The sequence below is a fragment of the Rhinopithecus bieti genome, unplaced genomic scaffold, assembly GCF_001698545.2.
Source record: "Rhinopithecus bieti isolate Rb0 unplaced genomic scaffold, ASM169854v2 scaffold_61957, whole genome shotgun sequence".
Lineage (NCBI taxonomy): Eukaryota > Metazoa > Chordata > Mammalia > Primates > Cercopithecidae > Rhinopithecus > Rhinopithecus bieti.
In genome coordinates, this window is record NW_016823861.1 from 1,101,790 (window position 1) to 1,117,168 (window position 15,379).

General features: G+C 34.4%; 1 protein-coding gene across 1 annotated transcript in view; it reads right to left on the reverse strand.

The window, feature by feature from the left end:
* PCDH15 (protocadherin related 15) overlaps positions 1-15,379 on the reverse strand; it is a 591,153-nt gene that overhangs the window by 396,766 nt on the left and 179,008 nt on the right. Inside the window, exon 8 of the mRNA XM_017861934.1 lies at positions 13,600-13,712. Within this exon, the coding sequence (XP_017717423.1) occupies positions 13,600-13,712 (113 nt within the window). The remainder of the gene's footprint in view (positions 1-13,599; positions 13,713-15,379) is intronic.

Genomic DNA, 15,379 nt, shown 5'->3' on the forward strand with positions numbered 1-15,379 from the left:
AGAGCCCCCTTTTTTTTTTTTTTTTTTTTTTTGTATTTTACTTTCTGGGATACACGTGCAGAACGTGCGGGTTTGTTACATAGGCATACACGTTTCATGGTGGTTTGCTGCACCCAACAACCCATCATCTATATTAGGCATTTCTCCTAATGCTATCCCTTCCCTAGACCCCCACCCTTGACAGGTCCCGGTATGTGATGTTCCCTTCCCTGTGTCCATGTGTTCTTATTGCTCAACTCCCACTTCTTAGATCTCAAGTTCTCACCTTCGTCTGTACTCACCCTCCCAAGTTTTCTTAAATCCACTTCAATCATACTTTCGCCTCAGCCACGCAAAGCCAGCTGCTTTTGTCAAAATCACCAGTGCCTTTTACATTGCTAAAAGCAATATTTATTTTCAGTCCTTATCTTACTTGACCTATCTTCAGCATTTAAACATTATTCACTATCCTTTCATGGCGACACCTTCTCGGTTCTCTTTCTATCTTACTATCCATGTTTTCTCATTCTCTTTTGGTGGTTTCCCATTTTCTCCCCTACTTCTTAATTTTGGAGTGGCCCAGAAGTGAGGTGTTATTCATCTTTTCTTTATACTCACTCCTTTGCTCATCTAGTCTAATCTCATAGCATTAAAAATGTCAGTACTATTATGACCCCTAATTTTAATCTCCAACCCGGGCTTGTCCTCTGAATTCCACAATCCATATCCAACTGTGTACTTCATAACACTGCTTAAATATCTAACAGACATTTCAGATATAAATACCTGCAACAATGAAATTCTGATTACCCTCCACGAACCTCCTACACTCATGGTCTTTCCCACTTTAATGGCAGCTACATACTTACAGGTACAGAAAACAAGAAACTTGAAGTCACCTCTTGCTTCAGGTGATAGATATGGAAAAAGTGAAAACCAGTTTTTTTAAAATTGAATTTGAAGTTCCATCTTCTCATTTCACAATACAGTATTAGTAGATTATATATGCCAAGAAATATTCTGTGTAAACTTAAGATGAAAAAACAGTCTTATATCAATGTAGCGAATTATGGTCTTACCCTACTTAAACATTAAAGATAAATATTGCCATTTTCAAAGTTAAGGTAGTACCACATTTTAATTTGGCTAATGTTATAAGTTTATGAAATATTTTCTGTATTTATAGCATGCAAAATAGAAATATAATCATATTTCATGTATAGTAAATTCCATCATCCAATGCTATTGAAAACCTAAACCTTTCTTGTAATTAGTCTGAACCTCATTTTCATTAGATTTTAAATTCCATGAGTATAAATACTGTAAATGTATCTGTTTCATTCACTGCTAAAATTTCAGACAATCACTGGTATATGGAAGAAGCTCAAATATATATTTATTTTTACTTTTCTGTATTTTTAATTTTAATAGGCTTTACATTAAATATTTTTTAAAAAATTAAGTGAATGTGACATCATTCTAATTCCCATTCGATAGATATTTATGGATTTTTTTTCAGTGTGTGTGTGTGTGTGAACATACACAAAGTAGAAATTAATTAATGTGAATGTACAACATGAACACCTTGGATGATAGAATGTCTCTATTCATGCATTTTAAAGGTTTGCGATATCTGCAAGTTTACCTACTGGTAATTGATACTGATGCACATTCTTACCAGTCTTATGAATGGACCTCACCCAGCCCCCTCAATCATCAATTATGATTCTATCTCTATAGGGATGGTGCTGTGAACAGAATAACGTATAATCTTCCAGAAAGTTTATGCATTTACATATAATATTTATGCAAAAAGGCCTATTTATATGATTTTTTAAATGGACAATGGCTTAAAGAATGAGATGTTTGTTGTGACTTTGCTCTTAACACATGGCTTAGATACATTTTCTTGTCAGAATGAGGCAAATTGAGGACTTTAGCATGATTTCGACTGTGTGTACTCTTACATTCCACTTAACACATTTTAATTTATTAATTTAATTTACTTGCTTTACTTACTGAACTATAGCTTTTAACACCTAGTTCTTAGAACCTGCTTGGCCAATTTTTGCAAACATTAGATATCTTAGGAAAAGAAAAAAAAGAGGGAGGGAGGAAGAAAAAGAGGGAATAAAGGATGGAGGGAGTGGGTAAGGAAAACAAATGGCATTCTCTTTTCACCAGAGGTAAGGGACAGATAAATGTTAAAAATCATGGCAACCACACAAGGCAATCATTCTCAAATTCTGATGTGCATAAGAATAGAATGGAAGGCCTAATAAAAAGCAGATTCCCTGGGCCGGGTGCCGTGGCTCACTCCTGTAATCCTAACACTTTGGGAGGCTGAGGTGGGTGGATCCCCAGAGGTAGCGAGTTTGAGACCAGCCTGACCAACATAGAGAAGCCCTGTCTCTACTAAAAATACAAAATTAGCTGGGTGTGGTACTGTATGCCTATAATGCCAGCTACTCGGGAGGCTGAGGCAGAAGAATCGCTTGAACCTGGGAGGCGGAGGTTGTGGTGAGCCAAAATTGTGCCATTACACTCCAGCCTGAGCAACAAGAAAAAAAAAAAAAAAATAAAAAAAAGCACATTCCCACACCCAATCCACAAAGATTCTGGTTCATATGTTGGTGTTAGAGGCAAGGAATCTCCATTTTTATCAAACTCTCTATGGTGGTTATAATGTGAGCAGCATGTACTTTGACAGATATCATTCTGGGTGTGGCTACTCAAACTCCAATTGTTGGAGAATCTTTCTTTTTAGCCCTATTGATTAGTAAAGAGGACCAGTCTTTACTAATGGATAGTCATTATTATCTGGAGTAAAAACTCCGGAAAATACAGTGCATCCAAGAGCCAATGTTGTCACGCCAGAAGACTTAGAGTCTAGTAACTGAAACTGCATACAATTATACAAACATCAACTGTGTAGGTTCAACCACATGAAAATTGTAATATGACTCTAGCATTACAAAGGATTGCTCACATGTCAGTGGGAATACTCTACAAATAATAAACTCAGTCTTAGCTACTATTCATATGTTATGGTCAAATCCTCTTGGCATTCCATTATTCACAATTGATTAGAATTTAGGTATGTTGGTGTATGTGTGCATGTATGTATGTGTATACGTAGTATCAATATAGTCTTGAGTGTAAGCCACCGTTTTTACTTTATTATTTTTAAATAAAAGGACTTCAGATTGACAACAAAAAGCAGAGTGAAGGTAATTCGACATACAGAAGGTTTTTGGTGTCTAGTTAGAGAAAGACAAATGCATACAAAATGTACCCTGAAGGCAGATAATGACAATGTTCTGAGTAATAGTGTATTCCTGTTGCTAATGACTCTAAACATAGGATATAAGGCTACTGTGTAATGCAAAATTTTCTTCTTCCTCTGTTCCCTTCCTGGAGACCACACCTCTTGCTAAACAGTTCTTCAGTAAAGCCTTCAATATACAAGGGTATAATTTTTCCAAGTTTCTTCACCCAGCAAGGTACAGGCTGCATATTTACCTTTATATGAGAATGATTCTGAAGAACTGGCAAGTCAACCAAACTACCAATGATTCATGCATATCCCTTTATTGCTTTATTTTCAATTTTAAATTCAACTCTCAAGTAGACAAAGAAGATTGTTCACTTTGGTTAATTTTGTTGGAGGGCTAAATTATACATCCTCTCTTTCTTTATTGATAGAAATTGGATTTGCTTAACATTTTAAAAATCACTTTAGACAGGTAAAATATGTTTACTTAAGCTTTCAACCAATTTATTTTTTTCGGCAATAACATTATTAGTGTATAACCTTCAAATAGCCTGACATTTGGACATGTTTGTCTTGGGATTCAAATGTGAATTACTTGTACTTTTATTTTGAAATCAAAATGTTAATAAAAGTCTCAAATTTTCATTTAGCAGACAATTCATCGCCATTGACCTTTTTCACAGGTGGAAAGTATATGATTGTGGAACATATGTTTCCTGAGTTGGTTACAGTAAAGAAAAATATAAGGAATGATAAAATTCTTAAGAATCTGATTAAAAACATCAACATTTAATCCAATTATAAAATGTTGCAAAAAAGAAGAGAAAGGTAATTTATGCTGTTAGAATCCTATAGTGGAAGTTTGTGGTTGTGTCAGGTGTTGGCTAGGTGATTAGTGACTAGGAGGAGGTGTAGGAGTATTTGGGATGTTTGTAGTATTTTTTTTTAAACAAAAATCTGGTTGTTAGTTACATGATTAACTTCACTTTGTGAAAATGCATCAAGATACACACTTTCCTGTATGTCAGTAGCATGTCAGCATTTCAATTAAAATGTTACTAAAAAAATAAGCTATGAACTTGCTCCCCAAAAAAGTGTACCTAGACTATCCTTCCCTCTCCTATCACAGTAAAGTAGGATATGGGCACTCAAGTCCAATTGCTAATTTAATAAGGGCTGCTCTAGGAAGTGACATGGAAAACCAGCATTATGAAGATACATGAAAATTAAAGATGCCCCCCTCTTCAACCATCTGCATTCATTAAAGATAGACCCCAAAAGTAGACTTGGCCTTTTGCACTTTCCCACTAGTATTTCCCAAACACTGTGGTTTCCAAAGCCCTGCTTCTTATCTGCTGCCTTAAAATAATCCAAGGAAATTGTTAAAGCAGATTCCCAGGGGCTCAGCCAAAATACTTGACATGTATTTGCTATATTGCTTACTTGTTTTCTTTATTATTTTAATTTTATCATATCTTCCTAAGTTTTCAAGTAATTTTAATAAATGATTTGCCCTCAAAATTTAGCATCCTGAAAATCACATGTAAATCTTGATTCTGTAGGGATAGCCCTGAAGTCTGCCTTTCCAAAAGGAGCACATCCCATGGTCCTGATATGTAGAATCAGTAGTCGTTTGGGATCAGTTGTATCGGGCATTTCAGCCTCTCTCGCACAGGCTTATAGGTAGCTGTTACACTAAAAAAGCCTAGGGTGAGCAGCTGAGGCCAACTCTGCTCTAGCCTTTTATGTAAGGCTACATTATCACTCTTCTTCACTTTCAGCAAAATCTCTTAACTTGGACTTAGTTGGAAACAGAATGGAGGAGAGTCATTTATGTAAGGGAACTCTCTGTAGGATCCTGCAGCTCACTGAAGCTCTACAAAAACTAGGGGTCCAAAGCAACAGTAATTGGTAATAGGTTATCAGGTTATACTTCCTTTTTTCGTGTGTGTGTGTGTGTGTGTGTGTGTGTGTGTGTGTGTAAAATGTCTTAGGGAGAGATGACTGAAAAACCTGTGCTCCATGAATCAATGAACATATTATCAACTAACTAAAAGTTGTTAGGTTTTTGCCATTAAAAGTAATGGCAAACACCGCAATTATGTTTGCAACATCCTAATAAAAATAAGAATATACTATTGATTATTGACCCTACTTGTAAAATTAACTGCCTTAAAACCTACAGGAGCCTCCTTTATTTAAAATTCAATACTCTAAAAATTAAAGGATGCATAATCAGTTTGACTCTAAGCCAATTTATTTCTATTACTAAACATACTCAAAAACTTATAAATAAATTCAAAACATATAAACTTCATGGGATAAAATACAAACAACTGTTATATGCTGTACAGTTTTTTTGCAAGGTTATACAGCAAGAGATACATTCTTGGTTGGAAACGAACACATTTTTTTGTATGACAAAAGAAAAGATAACTTCACTAGATAGAATATAGGCACATACTTTAAAAGCTTTGTAATGTAACAACAAAATAATACTGACACATTTCATACCTAGGGAATATTTTTAATAAAATAAAATACTTTCTATCTTCACTTCAAGTAAGAATATGCCCATTCGGTTTATATGAATGGGCATACAATGAAAACATGAATCCTTAAATCTCTTGTATACCTTTCAGTGATAAAATCTTTCTTTTGCTTAGAGAATGAGATATAAATTGACACTGGAATGACTAAAGGAATTTTGAATGATTTAAAGAAAAAACCTTGCCACTCTGGGGAAGACCAAAGATTCTGAAAACTCTCTCTTATCACCAACATGTTGAATGATTTGGCTGGTGTTTGGAACGTGAAAATCATCTTGGGTATAAACAGCAAGGTCAGCCAGATATAAAATTATGATAGTGAGAAAGGGATAACATTTTTTTCTGTGAATCTTCCAACTTACGTTTTATTTTTATTATTTTATCCTGCCTTTTGCCTCCCCAACCAGCAAAGCCATCTTATCCTACACTGGAGTCTGATCCCATTCCTAGTTTTTTCTCAACCAAGAGAAAATCCCACTAAAGTACCTTCTATGAATTAGTCAACTAAAATAATGCATTTTGTAATAAGCAAATTTTAAAACTTCATCAACATAAAAATTATATCTAAATTGGTTATTTTTTCAGAACCTAGAAGATAGTGAGGGTGAGAGGTCAATGTTCCTCCACCTACCAGACTGTTCTGGAGACAAAAAACAACAAAGAGTTTCAGCCTACAAGTTTTTCAGTATGCTCTTTCATTGTTATATTACTGTGGAATCAAGAAACCTATGAAGAACGATTACTTGGGAACATATGCGCGGAGTGCTAAGGATGTTTATGTGTGTGGGGATGGCAGAGTGAGGAGACATGGTAAGGGTTCAGAAAGTGCCTTTCCTTTGAACATTTTACAATGTTTGGTCTTGCTGTTGTACTCTTACGATGACCTTTGCCGACCAGAAGGCCTTGGCAAAAAGCAAGGTACTCTGATGAGAATGGATAAATTGCCTTTCTTCTTCCCAAGCAGTTACAGGTCACCTTGTGAGGAAGAAAGAAGGCCAAGTAAAATGTCACCTCTATGTGTCTTTTGTCAGTTTGTGCATTTCGACAGCCACTATATTCAACTGCTACATTGTATTTCTGTTCTAATACTCCTGCATGAATAACATTATGAGACGAGGACATCATACTTCCTTTCCTTTTATTAGCTTCCATAATTGGCATAATAGTTAATTAATTTAAGCCAGTACTTAGAATTTTTAGAGACCAACCAGTGGAAAATAAAAAGACACAGTGTTCTTTCTGAAGAAACACAAATACTTTTTTTGGTTGTTGTTTTTGTTTTTGTTTTTTGTTCGTTTGTTTGTTTTGTGTTTTGGTATTATTTATTCTTTCCTAGTCATGGTAGTGTTACTCTTCAGCAATATTTTTGTTTGATTAAACTTAACTCATTAAGACAAAAATTTTAAAAGGTTAAGTTTTTTAGATTGACTTCTTTTTGAGCTTCTACATCCTCTGTGATGTATTTCAGCATGTTATCTGAGTCAAATGGTTGCTGTTCTCATGATGTGTTATTGGATGTGGTATCAGGCACCTTGTGGAGGAACTCTCTGGTGGGAGGTGGTGTACAACGTCACCCTGTAGCAGAAAACCTGAAGGATACTCTTAGCTGCCTTATCTGGCATTTGATCCCTTAATTCTATCCATGTGCATCACTTCATCCTTAGGCAGTTAAAATTTCATATTCTACCTCTGAGCTCATTTACTTACTCTGTTACAGTTAAGGTAAAACAGATATAGTCATTTGTCTTAACCATTCCCGCTTATTCAGTGATATGTTCAAATTTCCTAACATGAAGGATTTTCCTCATCATTAATTAGAATTATTAGTAATCTTATACAGAGAGCCTCATGGAACATAGTTTTCTCCCAAATTCTTCTTGGCCCCCTAGTTTTAACCCAGTTGATAACATCCCCTTTTGTTAGTTGGACGCTATGACACATCATGACAAAAATTATGCTTTATGTGGCAATCTGCTAAGTTTAACAAAAAAAGGAGAACACAAAATTAAAAGATAAACACTTATCAGTGTATCAAAGATCAATTGATTTCAGAAACTGTAATGCTTGTGTGGAAATTCATGGAAAGATTGCTATTTCATTACTAAGAACAAATAATGCCTGAAATTTCTGTGGAATGATTTTCTCTAAAATGTATAAGAGACATTTAATTTACTTTGCCTTACCTTAGAGACCTGGCTATTGGGGTAGAAAAGATAAACTTATTATATTATTTAGTAATCTATTGAACTGAGATGTGGTGTGCAATGGACTTAATATTTGTAACTCTCCAAATTCATACGTTGAAATCCTAATCCCCAATGTAATGCAATTAGGAGAGGTAATTAGGTCATGAGAATAGAGCTCTCATAAAAGTAATTAGTGTCCTTACAAAAGGTATCCCAGAGAGCTCTCTCACCCTCTCTCCTCCAACTGAAGATACAAACAGAAGTTGGCAATCTGCAACCTAGAAAAGGAACCTAACTAGAACCCGCCACATTGAGCATGGATTTCCAGTCTCCGGAAGAGTGAGAAATATATTTCTGTTGTTCATAATCCACCCAGTCTTTTGTACTTTGTTAGAGTGGACTGAACTGATTGTGTGTGTGTGTGTGTGTGTGTGTGTGTGTGTGTTTCATTCTTGCCATAAGAAGAAGAGTAGGACTATATTGCTAGAATATTTCCAGATATAGAAGACATGCCATTCACAGCATTTGTCTTCCTTCTTGTAGCATGGCAATGGCAGCCCTGATGTTTTTTCCTCTTGTCTTAACTCTGGGTCACTGATGGCCCCTGTTCAATCTCACCTTATGGGAGTGCCAATCCTTTTCTCTTTCTCTTTTTTTTTTTTTTTTTGAAAACTGATGATTTACACATTAAAGTAGAAAGAACATAACTTATATTTCACATCTCCATAACAGATTTAATGAATTTTATTAGCTTTTTCATTTTCACAGTAGGTCCCATCCTTTTCATTTTGAGAAGTGATGACTGATGATCTTTGACTTGCTACTCTGCCTGACTTAGACACCTGTGATCTTTCAACTTGACAATGTCTCTGTGGGAAATTCAGGTAGGGGGCAAATTGTAAATTGGCTTGAAGGCAACATGCAGCAGTATGATCTATTTTTTGTTGTTTTAGTGATACTCTGTTGGCAGTGTGAAAAGATGGATAAGATGCACAGAAATGAAGCTATGGTTTTAGAGACTGCTTGTGTAAGATGATGGGCCAAGAGAATGTGAACTAAAGAATTGCAGTGAATAAGCAGAGTTGAGATATTCAAGAGAATTTCAAAGGTATCAAAAAGGGATTCTATGAGTGACTGAGTGGGAACATTCGAGAGTAGAGACCTTTGAGGAAGTGGCAGTGTCTAGCTTCGGTGGGTGACCAACTGAAATATGATTAACTGAAAAAGAGAATAGAAAATAGAAGGTTTGGAATTTTTAAAGGATATATATAGTTTGCTATATTTTTAATTTATCATAATTAAATACTACTAGGAGCAGTTATCCAACCAATAATTGAAAAGATGTCTGTAGACATCAGAAGTAAAATATGTCTCCTTGGCACCAAGAAAAATGCCAGGCACCTGAGAAGCACTCAACAAGGATTAGACAAATTGAAAAGTAGCAAATGCCATATGCTTTAAAATCATTGAATTAGGGTTTACTGTTAAATTTCTATGAAGTAAAATACAATTTTTATCATTACTCAAATAATGACTAAACATTTTCTAGAGTTGTAGCATTAGTGACTCATGTAGGGACAGGAGTTGTAGTAGCTGTCCTCTTAGCCCTCAATCATTTCTCAAATGCTGTTTTCCTGTAACTCTCAAATTACTCAAAGACCACACCTTGCCAGGGCATCAGACCCATCAGCACTAAGAGTCAAGCTCACCAGTTTTTAATTCCCTGGCTCATTTTCTATGACAGGTATGTACTTTTTCTTTAGAAGAAACACAACACTTTTTTTGATGCAGTCATAAATAGCTTTAGTTGTGCCGTAACAAAGGTCTGACCTTTTTTCTAGGAATTGAATTTATATGGAAATCTATTTGCCGCATTTGCATCTTTTTTTTTTTTTTTTTTTTTCTGGACAGACATGCAAGATCAAATTTTATCAAATGCATACACATTCAAGTGTATGTATTTGGATAGAGTGAAGATGTAGGTACACAGATTCAATAGTCTGAAAAGATTTACTGTCTCAGGGAGAAAATCATTACAACAAATGTTTATTAAGCAGCTTCTATGTGCTGTATATAGGTAGGTGTAGGGGCATGGGATACAGTGTAACTAAATGTTTCACAATCTGTCCTCCTGTAAAAGTTGGGAGAAAATAAACAGGTACATTCAACAGAGTAATCGGGGCCACTCTAGGGGCCAACAGGCTGCAAAAAAGAGGCTTCCTAACAGTGGCTACGCCTTTCTAGGGCAAACGTCTTCTTAGTTAAAAACTGAAGCATCAGTTTGAATTAGACCGTTGACAAGAAGAGGGAGGAATGATTCAGGAAGAGGGACAGTATCTCTAAATGCTTAGATGTCAGAAACAGCATGGTCAGTGGAGGGCACTGGAAGAGGTATGTCTGGAACAGAGGGTGTGCAAGGGAAGTAGTGAGAGCTCAGGGTAAATGAGCTCATGAGTTGGAAGGAAAAGAAGTTAAAAGGCAGCATGCTAGACAGAATAAGTAGGTCAGTGAGTAACAACATAAAAATCAGAGGAAACATGAAACAATTATGCTTATAATTTCATTGTGATCTTTGGTCTTCATTGTTAATTAAAGGGATTTAGATTAAAACATGCAATTGTTCTTTGAAGAACTGAGAGATAGTAAATTATTCATAATTTATTCATTTAATTGATCTTAATAATTAATGACCAGTAGCTTTGTATTAGATGCCTGAAATATAAATATATCAACTAACAATACTTTAAAATATTTCACTTATAATACTGAAAGTGATTTTATGGACTTTGTAATAGATGGTCCACACATGAACTAATTCACTCTTACCAGCGTCTCAAATGTGCTTTCATATTTTTACGTCATAGGTAGTTTTTATTTTATGAGTGTAGTGATCAAATAACTTATACAAACTGGGACATTTAAAAGAGCAAGAGAGGTATTATGAATAATTACACAAAGACAACAGACATAAACATGTACTGTCCTGGGTAAACCAAATCTATGATTCTTGTTCACAGTGCATATCACATTTTAAAGTATGCTTAAATGATTACAATTATATAAAATTTAGGATAGTGTTTTGGAATGGAATAAACTTTTTCAGTTGCATGTTTTAATCTTTTCAGATTCTAAAGTTTGTGAACTATTCCACTTTGTCTTCCAAGTTTCACCTTTACATTTTTATTTGTCAGAATGCTGAATAAATCACTGGGAGAAACAGAGGAACAAATGAACATGATAAATCTCTAATTCATAGCACTCACCAGCTGTTAAATACACACATAGCTTTTTAAAGCAGAATTCTTCTTCAAAATGTAGGAGACGATACTTCATTTTATTTTTTCTCTGCTTTTGAAACATAAATTGGGATCTAGTCCAACAAAACTTTTAGGGCCAATGAAAAAATGAAGTATTATTAAAGTAAAAAGAGAGAGAGAAGAAATTGAAAGATTTACTGTAGAAGAGAACTGCGAGATTGTAACATTTCAATAGTCCCCTGAACAATGCCACAATACTCAGTTATTATTCAAGCAGGTGGCACATTATTATTACAGTTAGATAGCTTGGCTTATTATGCCCTTGACCTCACACAAAACATAGTAATTTGAATCTAATAATGTCTGTTAAAACTTCCATTAATAAAAGAAAGTGTTATTAAGACAAAAAAATCTGTGACCTATTGTAATTGCTTTTTTTTTTTTTTTTTTCTGTAATTGATGGACTGAGTTACACTGTACCCACTGTACCCAGGTACACCAGGACAGCTGAATTCGATAATAAAGGAAAATAATTGATTTTTGGTTTCACATGTGGCAGTTTGGAAACAGTGCTTTGTCAAATTTCTTAATTCCCATAGAAAGTAGCACCACAAGACTCCAGGGAGATCCACAATAGAAAATCAGTACACATTGTGGAGTTTTATATACTCCCATAACAACATAGTCAATGTAAGAAAGTGAATCTCATGCATGGAATTTAATACAATCGGTTAAAGTGGTGTTTTTTGTTGAATAACTCCCAAACCCTTAATAAATGAAATCCCAGGAAACTGCAGTCACCCTGCAGGCTCCCTCCGTGGTCTGGCTCTATACCTCATTTCCCTGTTAACTGCTTGTAGCCTGTGCATTATGTTTCCAAGCTTTTACTTCTGCACCTCCTTATGTTCAAACATATTCCCTACTTTTATTCATTGGCCATACTCTTTCAGTCCAGCAACATTTAGCTTGGGGTGATCTCCAGAAAATCTTCCGTGAGTTTCCAGATTAATTTAAATGTCCCTATTCCATGTGTCGTTACCATTCTTTACATGTCTTCCTCTTAGCATTTGATGTATTATATCTGATTTATTTCATTATATGACTGTTTCCCTTTCTAGGCTAAAGGTTTTTCAAGGACAAGGATTGCTGAATAAACACAGGTTCTGTGCTAAAGACATATCTATTAATTGTTAACCAGACAACGATTTCTAAGTATCTGCATATTTGTGAAGTGAAAAGAGTATGGCTTTAGTGTATATAAAATTAATTTGAATCTCAACTCTGCCCCTTATTAGTAATTAACTCTAAGGTAATCACTTACCTTATCTGAACTTTAGTTTCCACATTTTGTGCAAATGAGAGTAATACTAAAGTTGTGGCAACAATTCAATGAAAAATGCACATAAAGCAGCTTAAACAATGTTCATTCTCAGTAAGCTTCCTTACCTTACTTCCTTTTCGTTTAATATGTTTACATTTTCAAAAGGTAAGAAAATACCATTGGGATGCATTTCTAGAGGTTTTTTTGCATACTTAAATATGAGAAAGTTGTGTACTATATACAAAACTTGTGCTGAATCTTTGCTTTTGCCTTTTGTTGTACTTACAATGCCCAAATTTTCCCAGTCCTCATCTCTGCCTGGCAAATTCCTGTTTTTCCTTCACTGCTTAGATTAAATCTCACCATCTCAATGAAGTCCATTGAAATTAATTAGAAGAATATCTGCATTTTTACAGTATCTATTTAATGATTATATTAAAATACAGATATACTATTAAACCAAAAGTGAAATGCCAAATAGATTAACTTAGCTTCAAAATTATTTCAGGTCGAAGATCATCTTTCAATACAAAGAAAATAATGAGATGTGTATTGAATGCATCTTTGGATAGGCAAGACCTTTTACTTTTATGTTGGAAAATCGGCATTAAAACACAAAATACATTAAAATAAAATTAACTAATAAAAGTGAAAACAAAATTAAAATAACAGATATAAATCAAGCATATTTTAGATATCTTAATTGGTCATGTTTTGTGGTAAAACGATAATTCTTTTAGTAGAAAAAAAATGTGAGAAGACGTAATGAATTGTGTAGAATTGTATACACTTAACCAAGGCATTGGTTACATATAAGAATATTTAGTATTTTACCCCATAGTACTAAAATAAGTTATTTTAGAGAAAAGCAATGCCACATATTAAAACTGGACTTCACATTTTTTTAACAAAAATTGGTTGCTGTCCACATTAATTTTAATTTTATAACATAAAACTGCCTACAGTAGCCTCTACAAATTTATCTGATTAGCAGTTCATAAACACAAGGAAATAAGATATTAGCTTAATTTACCTTAATAACCAAATCAAATTTCTGGTGAAAGTCTCTGTTGACTGGCTCCAGGAGACTAAGTTCTGCTGTCCTAGGATGCATATGGAAAAATCGTGGGTAATCCTCAGGAGACCCTGGAAGACATTGAGATTTCAGTACATAATTGAGAACAATAAGTAATATGTGTATCTACTTCATCTATTTCCTTTCATTAACTGAGGAACAAAGTTACAATTTCATTACTAAATTAAGTTTCAAAATTATGCAGTCCAGGGAAAGCAGACACAAACGTGGTGTTTAGTTATTCATAATTAGTGTATCAGTAAGAAAATGGAAAATATTTGTTTGGATGATTTTTGAAAATTTTTTTTCTTAAGAGAGCTCTAATTAATTTGAAACTTCATCACATGAAAATAGATATTAAGTGGAGGGAGAGTACATTTTTGATTATGAAATTTTATTTTAATGGTGCATACATCTTAATTATAGCTATTTGGTCTTTCAACATATATTGTAATAAACTATTAGTAATTTGTACCAAATAGTGAGATACTTGGAAATTAATATGAACATATTTTGTTCCATATATTATTTCTTAAGATTAATATCAAGCTAATTATATTAACCATAGTAAATTAAATATAGGTTCTGATGATACTCTTAATGTCTAGACAGGGTATTTATTTATTTATTTATGAGATGGAGCCTTGCTGTGTCACCCAGGCTGGAGTGCAGTGGCTTGATCTCGGCTCACTGAAACCTCTGCTTCCCTGGTTCAAGTGGTTCCCCTGCCTCAGTCCCCGAATAGCTGGGATTATAGGCGTGCGCCACCATGTCTGGCTATTTTTTGTATTTTTAGTAGAGACAGGGATTTGCCACTTTGGCCAGACTGGTGACGTCCGGTGATATGCCCGCCTCAGCTTCCCAAAGTGCTAGAATTACAGGTGTGAGTCACCACGCCTAGCCACGATGGTATTTCTTAATGTATTTTTTTTAATAATCAAAATACATTTCTTCATGAAGAAATTTCTTCTAATTGTATAATCTTCCTTTGTGTACTGCAACATTCTTTTCCCAAAGTGAAGAAGTCAAATCATAAAACTGTGTAGTATACACATTTGTAAAATTAATAACCATAAGAGTAAAATAATATAGCTTCCAATTACGGAAACCTACTCTGTGCTAACTGCTTTATATAAATAATCACCAATAACTCTGCAAATCATTTACATTTTACAGATGATGACTTGGGAGACTGGGGAGATTAAAAGATGTATTTAAGTTAAAGGGACGATCTGAAACAGAGCTTTCATTAAAAATCCAGACTGCCAGATGTTCCAACACATCCCAAAATGGGCTTCTTGTTACTACTTATTTGCCTCAACTCTGAGACAAGAAGGGAAATTCTCCTGGGCAGTAAATGAGGGGAAAACAAAAAACAGAAACATATTTTACACCATTAAAACTGACTGTAAAATCTACAAATAGTCAAAATTATAGATGAAATGTAACATATGATAAAGGGGTTATATAGGAGTTACATTCTTCATGGAATATACATGAGTAAACCCCAAATGAAGAAGATATTCATAATAAATAGTAAAAAAAGGGACATTAGTCATAGATGTGGATGAATTTTACTCTAACGTGAAAGTAGGTAAACCTTTCCTAACTACGGCTCAAAGTCAAGAAGTCATGAAGAAAAAGAGAGATAAGTTTAATGATATTGCAAAATTGCATGGTGAGACACAATAAAAAAGTAAAACCACAAGTGACAAACTGAGAAAATACCTGAAATTTA